Source organism: Ambystoma mexicanum, chromosome 8 (genome assembly GCF_040938575.1).
Source record: "Ambystoma mexicanum isolate Mex_15411 chromosome 8, UKY_AmexF1_1, whole genome shotgun sequence".
Taxonomy (NCBI): domain Eukaryota; kingdom Metazoa; phylum Chordata; class Amphibia; order Caudata; family Ambystomatidae; genus Ambystoma; species Ambystoma mexicanum.
In genome coordinates, this window is record NC_090929.1 from 13,683,801 (window position 1) to 13,702,267 (window position 18,467).

General features: G+C 46.7%; 1 protein-coding gene across 1 annotated transcript in view; it reads right to left on the bottom strand.

Annotated features, from left to right (window-relative positions):
* Positions 1-18,467, bottom strand: part of CFAP157 (cilia and flagella associated protein 157) — a 261,513-nt gene that overhangs the window by 170,682 nt on the left and 72,364 nt on the right. Inside the window, exon 4 of the mRNA XM_069609140.1 lies at positions 7,305-7,572. Coding sequence (XP_069465241.1) covers positions 7,305-7,572 — 268 coding nt within the window. The remainder of the gene's footprint in view (positions 1-7,304; positions 7,573-18,467) is intronic.

An 18,467-nucleotide genomic window follows, 5' to 3' on the forward strand; every position in this document is an offset into this window, starting at 1 on the left:
TACAACTAATGCCTGGTGACCTTATATATGTCAGAAGTTTTGTGCGGAGGTGGAATGCACCACGTTTCCATGGCCCCTATGAGGTAGTGTTTTGCACACCTACAGCAGTAAAGGTGAAGGGCCTGCGATATTGGGTGCATTTGACAGACGTACGTAAAGCTTACAGCGCTGCGGAAAGTGAGGCGCAGGACGAGGCACAGGCAACAGCGGACGATGAAGTTGTGCGGAATGAATGATTAGAAGTTTGTGTGCATTATGAGATGAACAGTGAACATAATTAGCGCGCAACAAATGTCCTGGACTAAAACGTGTACATATGTATATGGAAATTTTCTTTTTATTACAATTTTTGAAAGTTTTGCGTGGGGTTCTTTTTTCCCTCTCCTGTACTCTTTAAGAAGTTTTTTTTTATTATTGTTGTTTTTACAAAATGTCATGTTTCTTATTATTTATATATATATAGTAAGGTACGAATAATGATGATTGAAAGGCTACCTTGTCTGTCAACACACCCCCTCCCTCACCCAACCCTATATTTTATCACCGAAACGTTACAACGTGGAAATGCTTACATGTTTGTATTTAATGAACTCTTGTGTCTCAAACAGGATTTATCATGGCATCGAATGGGCAGCCTGCAACTAATAGATATGTTAGATTTAGAGAAATGTTAGTGGCTAGATTAACGTATTCATTTGAATGTGGTTTATCAATGTGTGCTATCGTGTTCTTCATCTCAATGTTTTGTCTGGTAGTACACTGGATTATAGCGTTCATCTCTACCGAGATGAACGAGGGGGGAGGGGGGAACAACACCACCCTTGCCCCTGGAACGAAAACAATTCCGACTGTAGGTATCAAAGAAGGTGATTTCTTGATCTGGGATGGATCACAGTTTGTGTGGGGATACTATACTACACCACCCACTGCTGTCCTCTCACAATCGAGAACCAAAAATGTAAATAATGACACAATGTCCCAACCTGGAACATACAACAACCACACGATCCCTCCCGCCCCAATTTCAAACAACGATCTCTTGTTTATTAAGGAGGATGGAAAAGTGATTATGATGACAGAACACAAGTCCCTACATGAAGAATTAGAAAAGGGGGGTGGGGAGGAGGAAGGGGAGCCTGGTTCTTCACCTACTATAACGAGAAGGGATAGAAGAAGGGAGAAAAGCAGGCGGAGAAGAGAGATTGGTGGGAAAGGGTATGATGAGTATTATGGACTAGGGCTAGACAAAATGGAAGACCCACGACACCCACACCAAGCAAATAAATGGTATGCAGATATGAGCACAACAGCCAAACAAACAACAAATGAGAGCTGTTATGTCTGCTCACTTATCCCCCATGCATCAGGCACACCTAAAGTATTGTTGCCACGAGAATTGCCCATTGTGGATGCCCAATGTCTCCTTCATCTCACGCTGTGTAGAATAAAGAACACTTTCCAAGCACACGATGTCTCTTTCAGAATGCTACAGAACAACAAAACGTGCTATTCGCAAGCGTCTGGAGTGATCTGTCTTAAAGAACCTTTCTTTGCAATACAAGGGACACTGTTTTCCGAAAACAAATGGAAAGACGAAGAAGTGCTGTGCAAGGCCGAAGCACTGAAAGGTGTCCAACCAGACAAGTTGCGGTGGATGGAAAGAACGTGCTTGCCAACATGGAAAGAACACATCCCTAAACTAACATGGGTAACAGCGATGGAGAAACCCTTCAAGCTACAAAGTGAAATACAAAACGAACTATGTTTCAAGGGAGAAGGAAAAATGGCAATGGGAACGAACAAGAACTGTAACAAAACTCTCACCATCCCAGATATGAAAAAAGGGACAGCAGCACTAATGGACACCTACTGGGTATGCGGAAACAAGGCGTACCTGCATCTTCCCCAATCATGGAGTGGTAGCTGCTCAATGGCCACTTTGCACTCAACACTAATGGTGATTCCAGAAAGCCATATTGACAGAAGTAACATGATGAAAGAAGGCTTGAACCAGAATGCAGCTTCTCCAACTACACAAGCGCACCTTTATGTCCTGTCCTCCGGAGGGAAGGGAGAAGAGCTCTCAAGGAACAAGCGAGCCTCGAACTACATATCACAAGCATCATCTGATTTATTGGCACAGATCCCAGACAGGTATCGCCTGTTCAGCTCCGTGGAAACATTCTTTGCTTCGCTAGTATCAAGTGTCCAAGCAAGAGCAAATGCAAAATGGCTCCAGATCACACGGTGGGAACTGATCCAGTTGGCCAATGACACTGAAGAAGGGTTTAACATAATAAAGGTGGAACTACGAGCTCTGCGATTAATGACCATGCAGAACAGGTATGTTCTAGACCTGTTAACAGCAATCGATGGAGGTGTTTGCCGAAAAATAGGAAGTGCGTGCTGCACGTTCGTACCTTCCGAAGATGCAGAAAATGGGTCCCTGTCCCACGTTATTGAAGCAGTACATAACCTGGGCGAGAAGATGAAAATGGAAGGTGGAGCTGAGGATAGCTCGTGGTTCGACAATATCTTCTCTTGGGTTCCCTCATGGCTTGGAGTGACAATGAAGTTCCTGATACCAATAGTGGTGATCGTCCTTGTGATGTTCTGCCTGTGCCAGGTGGGCCTCCGATGTTGTGCTAATGCAGTTCCTAACGGTGCAATGATGATGGTGACAATGGGCAACTCCGGTGGTACAATTAAAGCAACACAAGAAGTACATGTGCAGACAGGAGCAGACAACACCCCCAGGTACCAGTTAGTGCCTATGTGCCGTGATAAGTACATAGTAGATAAACTATGGCACACCACTATCAAAGAACCACGAGACGTAGAACTGGAATGGTATGAGGAGGTCTGGGTAGATCTGGAAGAAACTGGCGACTGTATATATTTAACATGTACACCAGACGAGTATGCTAGGAGAGGTGAGAGTTTAAGGGGGGTGTGCAGAGCATGGATGCCTATAAAAGGAACCCCTGCATGGGATGGTGCAGTGTTAGAGGAACAAGAATGTAGAAGATTGGAAGAGCTAAAGAAATTCGTTACTTTAAGTAACGAAAGGGGGGAAATGTAGGGGAGGACTGGCCGCGAGGCCCTCCTCACCTACATCTTTCTCCCCAGGTGAGGACCATGACTCGGTGGGCGCCCCCTCATGCCACCCGGGCCCAGGTGGAGGAGGATTCACCCGCCGACGACATTGCCCACGCGTATCCTTTCCTTGCATTTAGTTAGGCCTAGACGCCATCTTGTCTAGCAAACATGGCGTGAGTTCAGCACACTATAAAGAGGCCCCCACCTTTGGAGGGCCTTTCATGCATCTCTGCCGCCTCAGCAGCCCTGGCAGATCCGCTGCGAGCGCGTTCCCATGAGAAAGTCGGAGATGAACTAAACCCGAGACGCCAACACGGCAACATGATATTAGTAACAATGTGATATTGCACCCCGTATGACCCGGACCGCAAGGCCGGGGTAGCGAGGAAAAAAGCTGAAGCATCACTATCTGAAGAAGGTAGAAAACAATTCAAGTATTGGTATTAATGAACTACCTCTGTTTAAAATGTGAATAAGCCATAAAAATGTAACGTTATATGATATCCCTCCAGGTCTGGACTAGTGCTGCTATAACCACGGAGAAAGATGTTGACCAAACGTATAACCTCTATCTGTAAAAGTGTTTTTTCCATAGTATGTAGAAACTGGAACTCATATATGTTTTCTGAATCACCCAAAGCGGCGAGCATCAATCTCTGTAGGCCATAACCTAGATATCCCTCGTATAACGTCTAATGTACATACAATACGCACACAATGTAGTGAACGTAATGTTAGGTAATGAAAAGGTACTGGAACCGACTGTCTTAAAGAAATGTGTAACGAAATTGAAATGTATATGTGTGTCTAAATAACGTCAAAATAAGGCAGAGCAGTATAAAACTTCTGCATTCACTGATCAGCAACGCACGAGGAAAATACCTTTGTGGATATGCAAGGCCATTCCCTCTCCCACCCTACCAAGCCTGCCAGATAAAAAAGCTAAGACTTGTGCCGCGCTCCCTCACCTCCCCCAACCAAGCTGGCGTTACTTCAGAGAGTCAGAGGCCCCGGCGCCGCACCCAAGGCCACAGCCCACCACCTGTGTTATTTACAGCACGGTAATAAACCCACAGATGAACCCACTGATCTACCAGCACCCTTTCATAAATCCCACAAACCCCCCAAGAATCCTGACCCCGTGTAAGGACGACCCCCATCATTGAGACAAGACACAGAGACCCATCTATATAATAACTTCTACCGCAGCAGACAGGCATGTATCATTCGGCCCAGGCCCCAGAGCCCCGTCCTGCGACCTAAAATACCGGTCAATAGGACACAGGTAAATCTCACCCCAACCGATAACCACCAGACCTCACACGAGGTGCATTCCTCATGTGTTGCGTTTATTTTATAAGATAAGCTACAGAGCGATTTATTAGTGAACGTAAATGCCATTTTCTGAATAACTGCAGTGTGCATGGCCTAGGGCAAATGAGACAGGGAAGGTATTCGTCATTGTCACAGGCTGCCCCAGCATACCAACACCGCACGGATGACCTCAAGCCGGCCTGCCAGGCCCAACCCAACCCACGAGGCTGACCAGTGACGCCGTCTTGCCAAGACCAACCACGCTGCAGCAACACCTATAGTTAGTCGACGACACCCAATCCCAATTAACTTGTGCCCCCTATAGTGTTTAGGTGTTGATGACGTTTTTTGTATTAGAAATACGCCTGTCTTTGCTATTGTCAGACAGAGCGCTCTCGGAGGTTGCAGAGTTCTTTGCATGCCTTATTTTTGGATAAACTCCCATTTACGCTCACCCGCACTCTGTCTTGGCCTTATTCCCACTACGGGAGAGTCCTTTATTGTCTCTCATTGCGGGGAGGATCGTGCTGAATTGGGGGCGCTTCCCTTCACCTTTTAGGGAGGGCATCCCAGTGACAGGGAGTGAGGAGGAAGGAGCAGAAGCAGGGGGGATAGGGCACAGTTAGGGTGAGGAGGGCTTGGCCTTGTAGAGTGTGAGGGGGTGGCTAGAGGGCAGGTCTCCCCCACCGATGGATTTAAACATTATAAGAATTAATCTGAATACAGAGGGTTGCAGATTTTCACTGCCTGGTCACCAATAGGTGGTCTTTCTAGACTATATGGTGCCTGGGGCAATCCATTGATGTATACGGCTGATGAAGTTCAGTCTTTGTAGAGGACAGTTGTTGTAATCTCTCTATAGCTAAACACTGCTGGTGCTCCATCAACTGTGCCCGTCTCCCCTCTTTTTCTATGACAATATTGTGGCCCAAAAGATGGTGGTAAAGCGCCATCAGTGATTAAAACTACAACTCATTGGAAAATATTAAAAACTGTAGTTCATTGATCTTGACAAAATGAACATAAACAATGAAATGAGGCAAACCAATCCAGGACATTATTTCATCTCACTAAAGCGTGAAATCCCAGAAGGCACAGGGCCCTGCCTGCAGAGGACTGACATAAACAATGAAATGAGGCAACCAATCCAGGACATTATTTCATCTCACTAAAGCATGGAATCCCAGAAGGCACAGGGCCCTGCCTGCAGAGGACTGACATAAACAATGAAATGAGGCAACCAATCCAGGACATTATTTCATCTCACTAAAGCGTGGAATCCCAGAAGGCACAGGGCCCTGCAGAGGACTGACATAAACAATGAAATGAGGCAACCAATCCAGGACATTATTTCATCTCACTAAAGCGTGGAATCCCAGAAGGAACAGGGCCCTGCAGAGGACTGACATAAACAATGAAATGAGGCAACCAATCCAGGACATTATTTCATCTCACTAAAGCGTGGAATCCCAGAAGGCACAGGGCCCTGCAGAGGACTGACATAAACAATGAAATGAGGCAACCAATCCAGGACATTATTTCATCTCACTAAAGCGTGGAATCCCAGAAGGCACAGGGCCCTGCAGAGGACTGACATAAACAATGAAATGAGGCAACCAATCCAGGACATTATTTCATCTCACTAAAGCGTGGAATCCCAGAAGGGACAGGGCCCTGCAGAGGACTGACATAAACAATGAAATGAAGCAACCAATCCAGGACATTATTTCGTCTCATTAAAGTGTGAAATCCCAGAAGGCACAGGGCCCTGCCTGCAGAGGACTGACATAAACAATGAAATGAGGAAACCAATCCAGGACATTATTTCGTCTCACTAAAGCGTGAAATCCCAGAAGGCACAGGGCCCTGCCTGCAGAGGACTGACATAAACAATGAAATGAGGCAACCAATCCAGGACATTATTTCATCTCACTAAAGCATGGAATCCCAGAAGGGACAGGGGCCTGCAGAGGACTGACATAAACAATGAAATGAGGCAAACCAATCCAGGACATTATTTCATCTCACTAAAGCGTGGAATCCCAGAAGGAACAGGGGCCTGCAGAGGACTGACAGAAACAATTAAATGAGGCAAAGCAATCCAGGACATTATTTCATCTCACTAAAGCATGGAATCCCAGAAGGCACAGGGCCCTGCCTGCAGAGGACTGACATAAACAATGAAATGAGGCAACCAATCCAGGACATTATTTCTTCTCACTAAAGCGTGGAATCCCAGAAGGAACAGGGGCCTGCAGAGGACTGACATAAACAATGAAATGAGGCAAACCAATCCAGGACATTATTTCATCTCACTAAAGCGTGGAATCCCAGAAGGAACAGGGGCCTGCAGAGGACTGACATAAACAATGAAATGAGGCAAACCAATCCAGGACATTATTTCATCTCACTAAAGCGTGGGATCCCAGAAGGCATAGGGCCCTGCAGAGGACTGACATAAACAATGAAATGAGGCAACCAATCCAGGACATTATTTCATCTCACTAAAGCGTGGAAACCCAGAAAGCACAGGGCCCTGCAGAGGACTGACATAAACAATGAAATGAGGCAAACCAATCCAGGACATTATTTCATCTCACTAAAGCGTGGAAACCCAGAAAGCACAGGGCCCTGCAGAGGACTGACAGAAACAATGAAATGAGGCAAACCAATCCAGGACATTATTTCTTCTCACTAAAGCGGTGAATCCCAGAAAGCACAGGGCCCTGCAGAGGACTGACAGGGAATGGGATTAACCCAGTTTGGTTATTCAGGATTCTGTGGCCAGGGAGCAGTTGCAGAGAGACAGAGAAAGGGTGGAGCAGTACCTTCGCCCGGGTCTGAAGCTAGCAGACGAGAGCCCGATGGATGGAGGATTTGCCGGGTCTTACCTTTTGGTTGCTCTGGTTGTTCTTCACCAGTTCCTTCTCGTTGTGCTCCAGCATTTCCACCTGTCTACGTTGATCGGTTTGGACTGCCTTCAGGTGGTCATTTTCCAGGATTAGTTCCATGCTCTTGTCAGACATCTTAGACAGCTGCGCACAGATGGAAACATTCTCCCGGATTGTGCGCTTGGTTGTCTCTGCGATCTGCGTGCTTGACACTTTCCGGAATTCTGCGGCCACCATATTAACTCTCTGCACGGTTTCCTTCTTTAACCTGCAACAAGACAGGAGGCCATGTAACACACAGGTATAAACACCTTAGAGAAGAAGCCAGAGACCACACCTGAGACACAATACACAACATTGTACTTTAGAAAACACCCAGAATGCACCTCTGAGATATAAGTAGGGGCCACACCCCGACATACTTCAGAGAACACCAAGGAGGCCCATCCAAGTCATAATACAAGCCAGAAGGGTCACCCTCACCACAGTTGAGAAAACCCACCGCGGGCAGACATGAGCCACAATACAAAACCTTATAGGGGCCACACTCACCAGCGCTTCAGGGAAAACCGAGGGGGCACACCTCAATCCCAATGCAAAACACCAAATGGGTCACTATCCCCGCACTTTCGAAAGCACCTAAGGAGCACACCTGAGTCGCAATACAAACATCTGAAGGTGTATATTCTCCACATTATCGGAAGCACACAGGGGACACAATCTGTGGCCGGTACGAGGAAGGATGTGGACAGTGGGATGACATTTTCACCAGTTATTTATAAGAAGAATAAGGCTGATCTTTCCCTACTGCTACGAGAGGGTATCAGGTCATATTTCCCCAGCATAAATATTGCCGCACATATGGTCGTCGGGAACGGCCATAGGCGATATTTTTGGTGGCGAAAATATTAGGTGCGGGGGTTGCGGGGATGTCCCCCACACATAAAAAAATGATGCGGGAGTTGCGGGGGTGTCCCCCGCAGGGTCCATGTGTTATTTTCACTGCAAAAATATGGCGATATTTTTGCGGCGAAAATATCACATGGAACCTATGAGAATGTTCCCTGCCTATATAAATACCCAAGGTGCTCGTCAGTCATCACAAAGTCTCAAAGGAACGAGTTCCAACTGACCCTAACATTATTCTAACCAACTTAAATAAGATCAGGAGGAGGTCTCTCTATCCTGATATTGCTATGGCAATGTCTCTCATTTTCTTCATGACTCCTTGTTAATAGGCTATTCTTAAATAGTGTGATAAATCCGAGGGGCTCATCACCGACTCCACTGCGGAGCCCTCGTCCCATGAAGCTGGGGGGGGGGGCGGCTATATGAAGGAGGACCACATGGGTGGAGACAACTACCGGGGGGAGGTGGTGACTCATCGGATGAGGCGCCGTATCCCCCCCATTTCCCCTGAGGAAAACCCTATAATACCCAAGTCCTTAATGGTTTGTTGTCACTTACCAATTCCACCGTATGGTAAAAGTCAGAAAACCTTTCCCCTGAATCATGCTAGCCAAGTCCCCACTCATAACATCTTCTGGTTTTGATATATCTTTATGTACTTTTGAACAACATCCAAGAAATCCAATAACGTCAATGGACTTCAACTCCCATAAGTCTGGGAGTACTGAAACGAAGAAGGGGAAAGAGTCTATGCAGATCAAGGGAAGCCTAAAGCCTAACATGCAGGCTAGTTGTTATACTAGAATGAAGGTACGTGGGACATTTAAAAGTGGCAGAGGCAGTGAGAGAGAAGATCATGCAGGAGAAAACAGTGAGAAAGAGGACGTCCAAATCCTTGCAGCGGCTCGCGAACTCAAGGCACACAATCCAGCTAGCTGCCTGCATAATGTGCAGATGTGCCACAGGGCAATGCTGAAAAGATGATCCAGGATCCAACTAACCGCCTGCATAATGTGCAGATGTGCCACACGGCAATGCTGAAAAGATGATCCAGGATCCAACTAACCGCCTGCATAATGTGCAGATGTGCCACACGGCAATGCTGAAAAGATGACCCAGGGTCCAACTAACTGCCTGCATAATGTGCAGATGTGACACACAGCAATGCTGAAAAGATGACCCAGGGTCCAATAACTGCCTGCATAATGTGCAGATGTGACACAGCAATGCTGAAAAGATGATCCAAGGCCCAACTAGCTGCCTGCATGATGTGCAGATGTGACACACAGCAATGCTGAAAAGATGATCCAGGGTCCAATAACTGCCTGCATAATGTGCAGATGTGACACACAGCAATGCTGAAAAGATGATCCAGGGTCCAATAACTGCCTGCATAATGTGCAGATGTGACACACAGCAATGCTGAAAAGATGATCCAGGGTCCAACTAGCTGCCTGCATGATGTGCCACACGGCAATGCTGAAAAGATGATCCAGGATCCAACTAACCACCTGCATAATGTGCAGATGTGACACACAGCAATGCTGAAAAGATGATCCAGGGTCCAATAACTGCCTGCATAATGTGCAGATGTGACACAGCAATGCTGAAAAGATGATCCAGGATCCAACTAACCGCCTGCATAATGTGCAGATGTGACACAGCAATGCTGAAAAGATGATCCAGGGTCCAACTAACCGCCTGTATAATGTGCAGATGTGACACACAACAATGCTGAAAAGATGATCCAGGGTCCAACTAGCTGCCTGCATGATGTGCCACACGGCAATGCTGAAAAGATGATCCAGGATCCAACTAACCGCCTGCATAATGTGCAGATGTGCCACACAGCAATGCTGAAAAGATGATCCAGGGTCCAATAACTGCCTGCATAATGTGCAGATGTGCCACACGGCAATGCTGAAAAGATGATCCAGGATCCAACTAACAGCCTGCATAATGTGCAGATGTGCCACACAGCAATGCTGAAAAGATGATCCAGGGTCCAATAACTGCCTGCATAATGTGCAGATGTGACACACAGCAATGCTGAAAAGATGATCCAGGGTCCAATAACTGCCTGCATAATGTGCAGATGTGACACAGCAATGCTGAAAAGATGATCCAGGGTCCAATAACTGCCTGCATAATGTGCAGATGTGACACAGCAATGCTGAAAAGATGATCCAGGGTCCAATAACTGCCTGCATAATGTGCAGATGTGACACACAGCAATGCTGAAAAGATGATCCAAGGCCCAACTAGCTGCCTGCATGATGTGCCACACGGCAATGCTGAAAAGATGATCCAGGATCCAACTAACCACCTGCATAATGTGCAGATGTGCCACACAGCAATGCTGAAAAGATGATCCAGGATCCAACTAACCACCTTCATAATGTGCAGATGTGCCACACGGCAATGCTGAAAAGATGTTCCAGGGTCCAACTAGCTGCCTGCATGATGTGCCACACGGCAATGCTGAAAAGATGATCCAGGATCCAACTAACCGCCTGCATAATGTGCAGATGTGCCACAGGGCAATGCTGAAAAGATGATCCAGGGTCCAATAACTGCCTGCATAATGTGCAGATGTGACACAACAATGCTGAAAAGATGATCCAGGGTCCAACTAACCGCCTGCATAATGTGCAGATGTGACAGCAATGCTGAAAAGATGATACAGGGTCCAATAACTGCCTGCATAATGTGCAGATGTGCCACACAGCAATGCTGAAAATATGATCCAGGGTCCAATAACTGCCAGCATAATGTGCAGATGTGTCACAGCAATGCTGAAAAGATGATCCAGGGTCCAACTAGCTGCCTGCATAATGTGCAGATGTGACAGCAATGCTGAAAAGATGATACAGGGTCCAATAACTGCCTGCATAATGTGCAGATGTGCCACACAGCAATGCTGAAAATATGATCCAGGGTCCAATAACTGCCAGCATATTGTGCAGATGTGTCACAGCAATGCTGAAAAGATGATCCAGGGTCTAACTAGCTGCCTGCATGATGTGCCACACGGCAATGCTGAAAAGATGATCCAGGATCCAACTAACCACCTGCATAATGTGCAGATGTGCCACACGGCAATGCTGAAAAGATGATCCAGGATCCAACTAACCACCTTCATAATGTGCAGATGTGCCACACGGCAATGCTGAAAAGATGATCCAGGGTCCAACTAACCGCCTGCATAATGTGCAGATGTGCCACAGGGCAATGCTGAAAAGATGATCCAGGGTCCAATAACTGCCTGCATAATGTGCAGATGTGACACAGCAATGCTGAAAAGATGATCCAGGGTCCAATAACTGCCTGCATAATGTGCAGATGTGACACAGCAATGCTGAAAAGATGATCCAGGGTCCAATAACTGCCTGCATAATGTGCAGATGTGACACAGCAATGCTGAAAAGATGATCCAGGGTCCAACTAACCGCCTGCATAATGTGCATATGTGCCACACAGCAATGCTGAAAAGATGATCCAGGATCCAACTAACCGCCTGCATAATGTGCAGATGTGCCACACAGCAATGCTGAAAAGATGATCCAGGGTCCAATAACTGCCTGCATAATGTGCAGATGTGACACAGCAATGCTGAAAAGATGATCCAGGGTCCAATAACTGCCTGCATAATGTGCAGATGTGCCACAAAGCAATGCTGAAAAGATGATCCAGGGTCCAACTAACCGCCTGCATAATGTGCAGATGTGACACAGCAATGCTGAAAAGATGATCCAGGGCACAACTAACTGCCAGCATAATGTGCAGATGTGACACACAACAATGCTGAAAAGATGATCCAGGGTCCAACTAACCGCCTGTATAATGTGCAGATGTGCCACACAGCAATGCTGAAAAGATGATCCAGGGTCCAACTAACCGCCTGTATAATGTGCAGATGTGACACAGCAATGCTGAAAAGATGATCCAGGGCACAACTAACCGCCTGCATAATGTGCAGATGTGACACAGCAATGCTGAAAAGATGATCCAGGGTCCAACTAACCGCCTGCATAATGTGCAGATGTGACACAGCAATGCTGAAAAGATGATCCAGGGTCCAACTAACCGCCTGTATAATGTGCAGATGTGACACAGCAATGCTGAAAAGATGATCCAGGGCACAACTAACCGCCTGTATAATGTGCAGATGTGACACAGCAATGCTGAAAAGATGATCCAGGGTCCAACTAACCGCCTGCATAATGTGCAGATGTGACACAGCAATGCTGAAAAGATGATCCAGGGTCCAACTAACCGCCTGTATAATGTGCAGATGTGACACAGCAATGCTGAAAAGATGATCCAGGGCACAACTAACCACCTGCATAATGTGCAGATGTGACACACAGCAATGCTGAAAAGATGATCCAGGGTCCAATAACTGCCTGCATAATGTGCAGATGTGACACAGCAATGCTGAAAAGATGATCCAGGATCCAACTAACCGCCTGCATAATGTGCAGATGTGACACAGCAATGCTGAAAAGATGATCCAGGGTCCAACTAACCGCCTGCATAATGTGCATATGTGCCACACAGCAATGCTGAAAAGATGATCCAGGATCCAACTAACCGCCTGCATAATGTGCAGATGTGCCACACAGCAATGCTGAAAAGATGATCCAGGGTCCAATAACTGCCTGCATAATGTGCAGATGTGACACAGCAATGCTGAAAAGATGATCCAGGGTCCAATAACTGCCTGCATAATGTGCAGATGTGCCACAAAGCAATGCTGAAAAGATGATCCAGGGTCCAACTAACCGCCTGCATAATGTGCAGATGTGACACAGCAATGCTGAAAAGATGATCCAGGGCACAACTAACTGCCAGCATAATGTGCAGATGTGACACACAACAATGCTGAAAAGATGATCCAGGGTCCAACTAACCGCCTGTATAATGTGCAGATGTGCCACACAGCAATGCTGAAAAGATGATCCAGGGTCCAACTAACCGCCTGTATAATGTGCAGATGTGACACAGCAATGCTGAAAAGATGATCCAGGGCACAACTAACCGCCTGCATAATGTGCAGATGTGACACAGCAATGCTGAAAAGATGATCCAGGGTCCAACTAACCGCCTGCATAATGTGCAGATGTGACACAGCAATGCTGAAAAGATGATCCAGGGTCCAACTAACCGCCTGTATAATGTGCAGATGTGACACAGCAATGCTGAAAAGATGATCCAGGGCACAACTAACCGCCTGTATAATGTGCAGATGTGACACAGCAATGCTGAAAAGATGATCCAGGGTCCAACTAACCGCCTGCATAATGTGCAGATGTGACACAGCAATGCTGAAAAGATGATCCAGGGTCCAACTAACCGCCTGTATAATGTGCAGATGTGACACAGCAATGCTGAAAAGATGATCCAGGGCACAACTAACCACCTGCATAATGTGCAGATGTGACACACAGCAATGCTGAAAAGATGATCCAGGGTCCAATAACTGCCTGCATAATGTGCAGATGTGACACAGCAATGCTGAAAAGATGATCCAGGATCCAACTAACCGCCTGCATAATGTGCAGATGTGACACAGCAATGCTGAAAAGATGATCCAGGGTCCAACTAACCGCCTGTATAATGTGCAGATGTGACACACAACAATGCTGAAAAGATGATCCAGGGTCCAACTAGCTGCCTGCATGATGTGCCACACGGCAATGCTGAAAAGATGATCCAGGATCCAACTAACCGCCTGCATAATGTGCAGATGTGCCACACAGCAATGCTGAAAAGATGATCCAGGGTCCAATAACTGCCTGCATAATGTGCAGATGTGCCACACGGCAATGCTGAAAAGATGATCCAGGATCCAACTAACAGCCTGCATAATGTGCAGATGTGCCACACAGCAATGCTGAAAAGATGATCCAGGGTCCAATAACTGCCTGCATAATGTGCAGATGTGACACACAGCAATGCTGAAAAGATGATCCAGGGTCCAATAACTGCCTGCATAATGTGCAGATGTGACACAGCAATGCTGAAAAGATGATCCAGGGTCCAATAACTGCCTGCATAATGTGCAGATGTGACACAGCAATGCTGAAAAGATGATCCAGGGTCCAATAACTGCCTGCATAATGTGCAGATGTGACACACAGCAATGCTGAAAAGATGATCCAAGGCCCAACTAGCTGCCTGCATGATGTGCCACACGGCAATGCTGAAAAGATGATCCAGGATCCAACTAACCACCTGCATAATGTGCAGATGTGCCACACAGCAATGCTGAAAAGATGATCCAGGATCCAACTAACCACCTTCATAATGTGCAGATGTGCCACACGGCAATGCTGAAAAGATGTTCCAGGGTCCAACTAGCTGCCTGCATGATGTGCCACACGGCAATGCTGAAAAGATGATCCAGGATCCAACTAACCGCCTGCATAATGTGCAGATGTGCCACAGGGCAATGCTGAAAAGATGATCCAGGGTCCAATAACTGCCTGCATAATGTGCAGATGTGACACAGCAATGCTGAAAAGATGATCCAGGGTCCAACTAACCGCCTGCATAATGTGCAGATGTGACAGCAATGCTGAAAAGATGATACAGGGTCCAATAACTGCCTGCATAATGTGCAGATGTGCCACACAGCAATGCTGAAAATATGATCCAGGGTCCAATAACTGCCAGCATAATGTGCAGATGTGTCACAGCAATGCTGAAAAGATGATCCAGGGTCCAACTAGCTGCCTGCATGATGTGCCACACGGCAATGCTGAAAAGATGATCCAGGATCCAACTAACCACCTGCATAATGTGCAGATGTGCCACACGGCAATGCTGAAAAGATGATCCAGGATCCAACTAACCACCTTCATAATGTGCAGATGTGCCACACGGCAATGCTGAAAAGATGATCCAGGGTCCAACTAACCGCCTGCATAATGTGCAGATGTGCCACAGGGCAATGCTGAAAAGATGATCCAGGGTCCAATAACTGCCTGCATAATGTGCAGATGTGACACAGCAATGCTGAAAAGATGATCCAGGGTCCAATAACTGCCTGCATAATGTGCAGATGTGACACAGCAATGCTGAAAAGATGATCCAGGGTCCAATAACTGCCTGCATAATGTGCAGATGTGACACAGCAATGCTGAAAAGATGATCCAGGGTCCAACTAACCGCCTGCATAATGTGCAGATGTGCCACACGGCAATGCTGAAAAGATGATCCAGGGTCCAATAACTGCCTGCATAATGTGCAGATGTGCCACAGGGCAATCCTGAAAAGATGATCCAGGGTCCAACTAACCGCCTGCATAATGTGCAGATGTGCCACAAAGCAATGCTGAAAAGATGATCCAGGGTCCAACTAACCGCCTGCATAATGTGCATATGTGCCACACAGCAATGCTGAAAAGATGATCCAGGATCCAACTAACCGCCTGCATAATGTGCAGATGTGCCACACAGCAATGCTGAAAAGATGATCCAGGGTCCAATAACTGCCTGCATAATGTGCAGATGTGACACAGCAATGCTGAAAAGATGATCCAGGGTCCAATAACTGCCTGCATAATGTGCAGATGTGCCACAAAGCAATGCTGAAAAGATGATCCAGGGTCCAACTAACCGCCTGCATAATGTGCAGATGTGACACAACAATGCTGAAAAGATGATCCAGGGCACAACTAACTGCCAGCATAATGTGCAGATGTGACACACAACAATGCTGAAAAGATGATCCAGGGTCCAACTAACCGCCTGTATAATGTGCAGATGTGCCACACAGCAATGCTGAAAAGATGATCCAGGGTCCAACTAACCGCCTGTATAATGTGCAGATGTGACACAGCAATGCTGAAAAGATGATCCAGGGCACAACTAACCGCCTGCATAATGTGCAGATGTGACACAGCAATGCTGAAAAGATGATCCAGGGTCCAACTAACCGCCTGCATAATGTGCAGATGTGACACAGCAATGCTGAAAAGATGATCCAGGGTCCAACTAACCGCCTGTATAATGTGCAGATGTGACACAGCAATGCTGAAAAGATGATCCAGGGCACAACTAACCGCCTGTATAATGTGCAGATGTGACACAGCAATGCTGAAAAGATGATCCAGGGTCCAACTAACCGCCTGCATAATGTGCAGATGTGACACAGCAATGCTGAAAAGATGATCCAGGGTCCAACTAACCGCCTGTATAATGTGCAGATGTGACACAGCAATGCTGAAAAGATGATCCAGGGCACAACTAACTGCCAGCATAATGTGCAGATGTGACACAGCAATGCTGAAAAGATGATCCAGGGCACAACTAACTGCCAGCATAATGTGCAGATGTGACACAGTAATGCTGAAAAGATGATCCAGGGTCCAACTAACCGCCTGTATAATGTGCAGATGTGACACAGCAATGCTGAAAAGATGATCCAGGGCACAACTAACCGCCTGCATAATGTGCAGATGTGACACAGCAATGCTGAAAAGATGATCCAGGGCACAACTAACTGCCAACATAATGTGCAGATGTGCCACACAGCAATGCTGAAAAGATGATCCAGGGTCCAATAACTGCCTGCATAATGTGCAGATGTGACACAGCAATGCTGAAAAGATGATCCAGGGCACAACTAACCGCCTGCATAATGTGCAGATGTGACACAGCAATGCTGAAAAGATGATCCAGGGTCCAACTAACCGCCTGTATAATGTGCAGATGTGACACAGCAATGCTGAAAAGATGATCCAGGGCACAACTAACCGCCTGCATAATGTGCAGATGTGACACAGCAATGCTGAAAAGATGATCCAGGGTCCAACTAACCGCCTGCATAATGTGCAGATGTGACACAGCAATGCTGAAAAGATGATCCAGGGTCCAACTAACCGCCTGTATAATGTGCAGATGTGACACAGCAATGCTGAAAAGATGATCCAGGGCACAACTAACCGCCTGTATAATGTGCAGATGTGACACAGCAATGCTGAAAAGATAATCCAGGGTCCAACTAACCGCCTGCATAATGTGCAGATGTGACACAGCAATGCTGAAAAGATGATCCAGGGTCCAACTAACCGCCTGTATAATGTGCAGATGTGACACAGCAATGCTGAAAAGATGATCCAGGGCACAACTAACTGCCAGCATAATGTGCAGATGTGACACAGCAATGCTGAAAAGATGATCCAGGGCACAACTAACTGCCAGCATAATGTGCAGATGTGACACAGTAATGCTGAAAAGATGATCCAGGGTCCAACTAACCGCCTGTATAATGTGCAGATGTGACACAGCAATGCTGAAAAGATGATCCAGGGCACAACTAACCGCCTGCATAATGTGCAGATGTGACACAGCAATGCTGAAAAGATGATCCAGGGTCCAACTAACCGCCTGTATAATGTGCAGATGTGACACAGAAATGCTGAAAAGATGATCCAGGGCACAACTAACTGCCGGCATAGTGTGCAGATGTGCCACACAAATGAAAAGGAGGTCATCTGAGCAAAGAGATTCGATATTTGGCACATAGGCCTTTAAACCATTTGCAGAAAACGTGCATTGTGGATTCTATGCATTCTGGAGCTCTTTACAGAAACAGGCACTTGCCAACTTGCCTTATGGAGTGCCAAGGGTTGTGATGAAGGGTCATCTTCCAGGCAATGTGGAGGCAGACCCAAGAAAACGAAAAATCCTTATTAGGAGCAGCCAGGTGACACGATCTACAGACTAGCCAGACCACAAGTACAGTTTAGTCTTATTTTGGATAAGTGTACAAAAGGGTGACTTGAACGACCGACAAAATGAGTCTTCATCAAACAAAACTGTCCAGGTGCATTTTCTCCTCAGAGCCCGGAAAGTGTGCAGGCAACTTCACAGGTTATTTATTTTTTGTACGTTTCTGAGTCCCACAATGCTCAGCCTAAAGTCAATAACAATGAATTTGGGTTCTGGGATTTCCCCCAATCCTTGGTTATGGGGTTTCCATAGCCCAGCATCGTGGGATTCCAGGGGTTCCATTCTCAGTCTTGGGTTTACGGGTTTCCCATGTTCTGCAACAAGTGGCCTCTAAGAAGTCACACTACCAGCTGCCCCTCCTCAGAGGTATTCTGCCTTTCCTCTACTTCCCCCAGAAGCTCACTGTCTCCCAAGCTCTGGTTCTCTCTAGACTAGACTATTGCAACAGCCTCTTTCTAAATCTGCCTGCCTCTACTCTCCGCCCTCTGCAACTCATCCAGAACAGGGCTGCGAG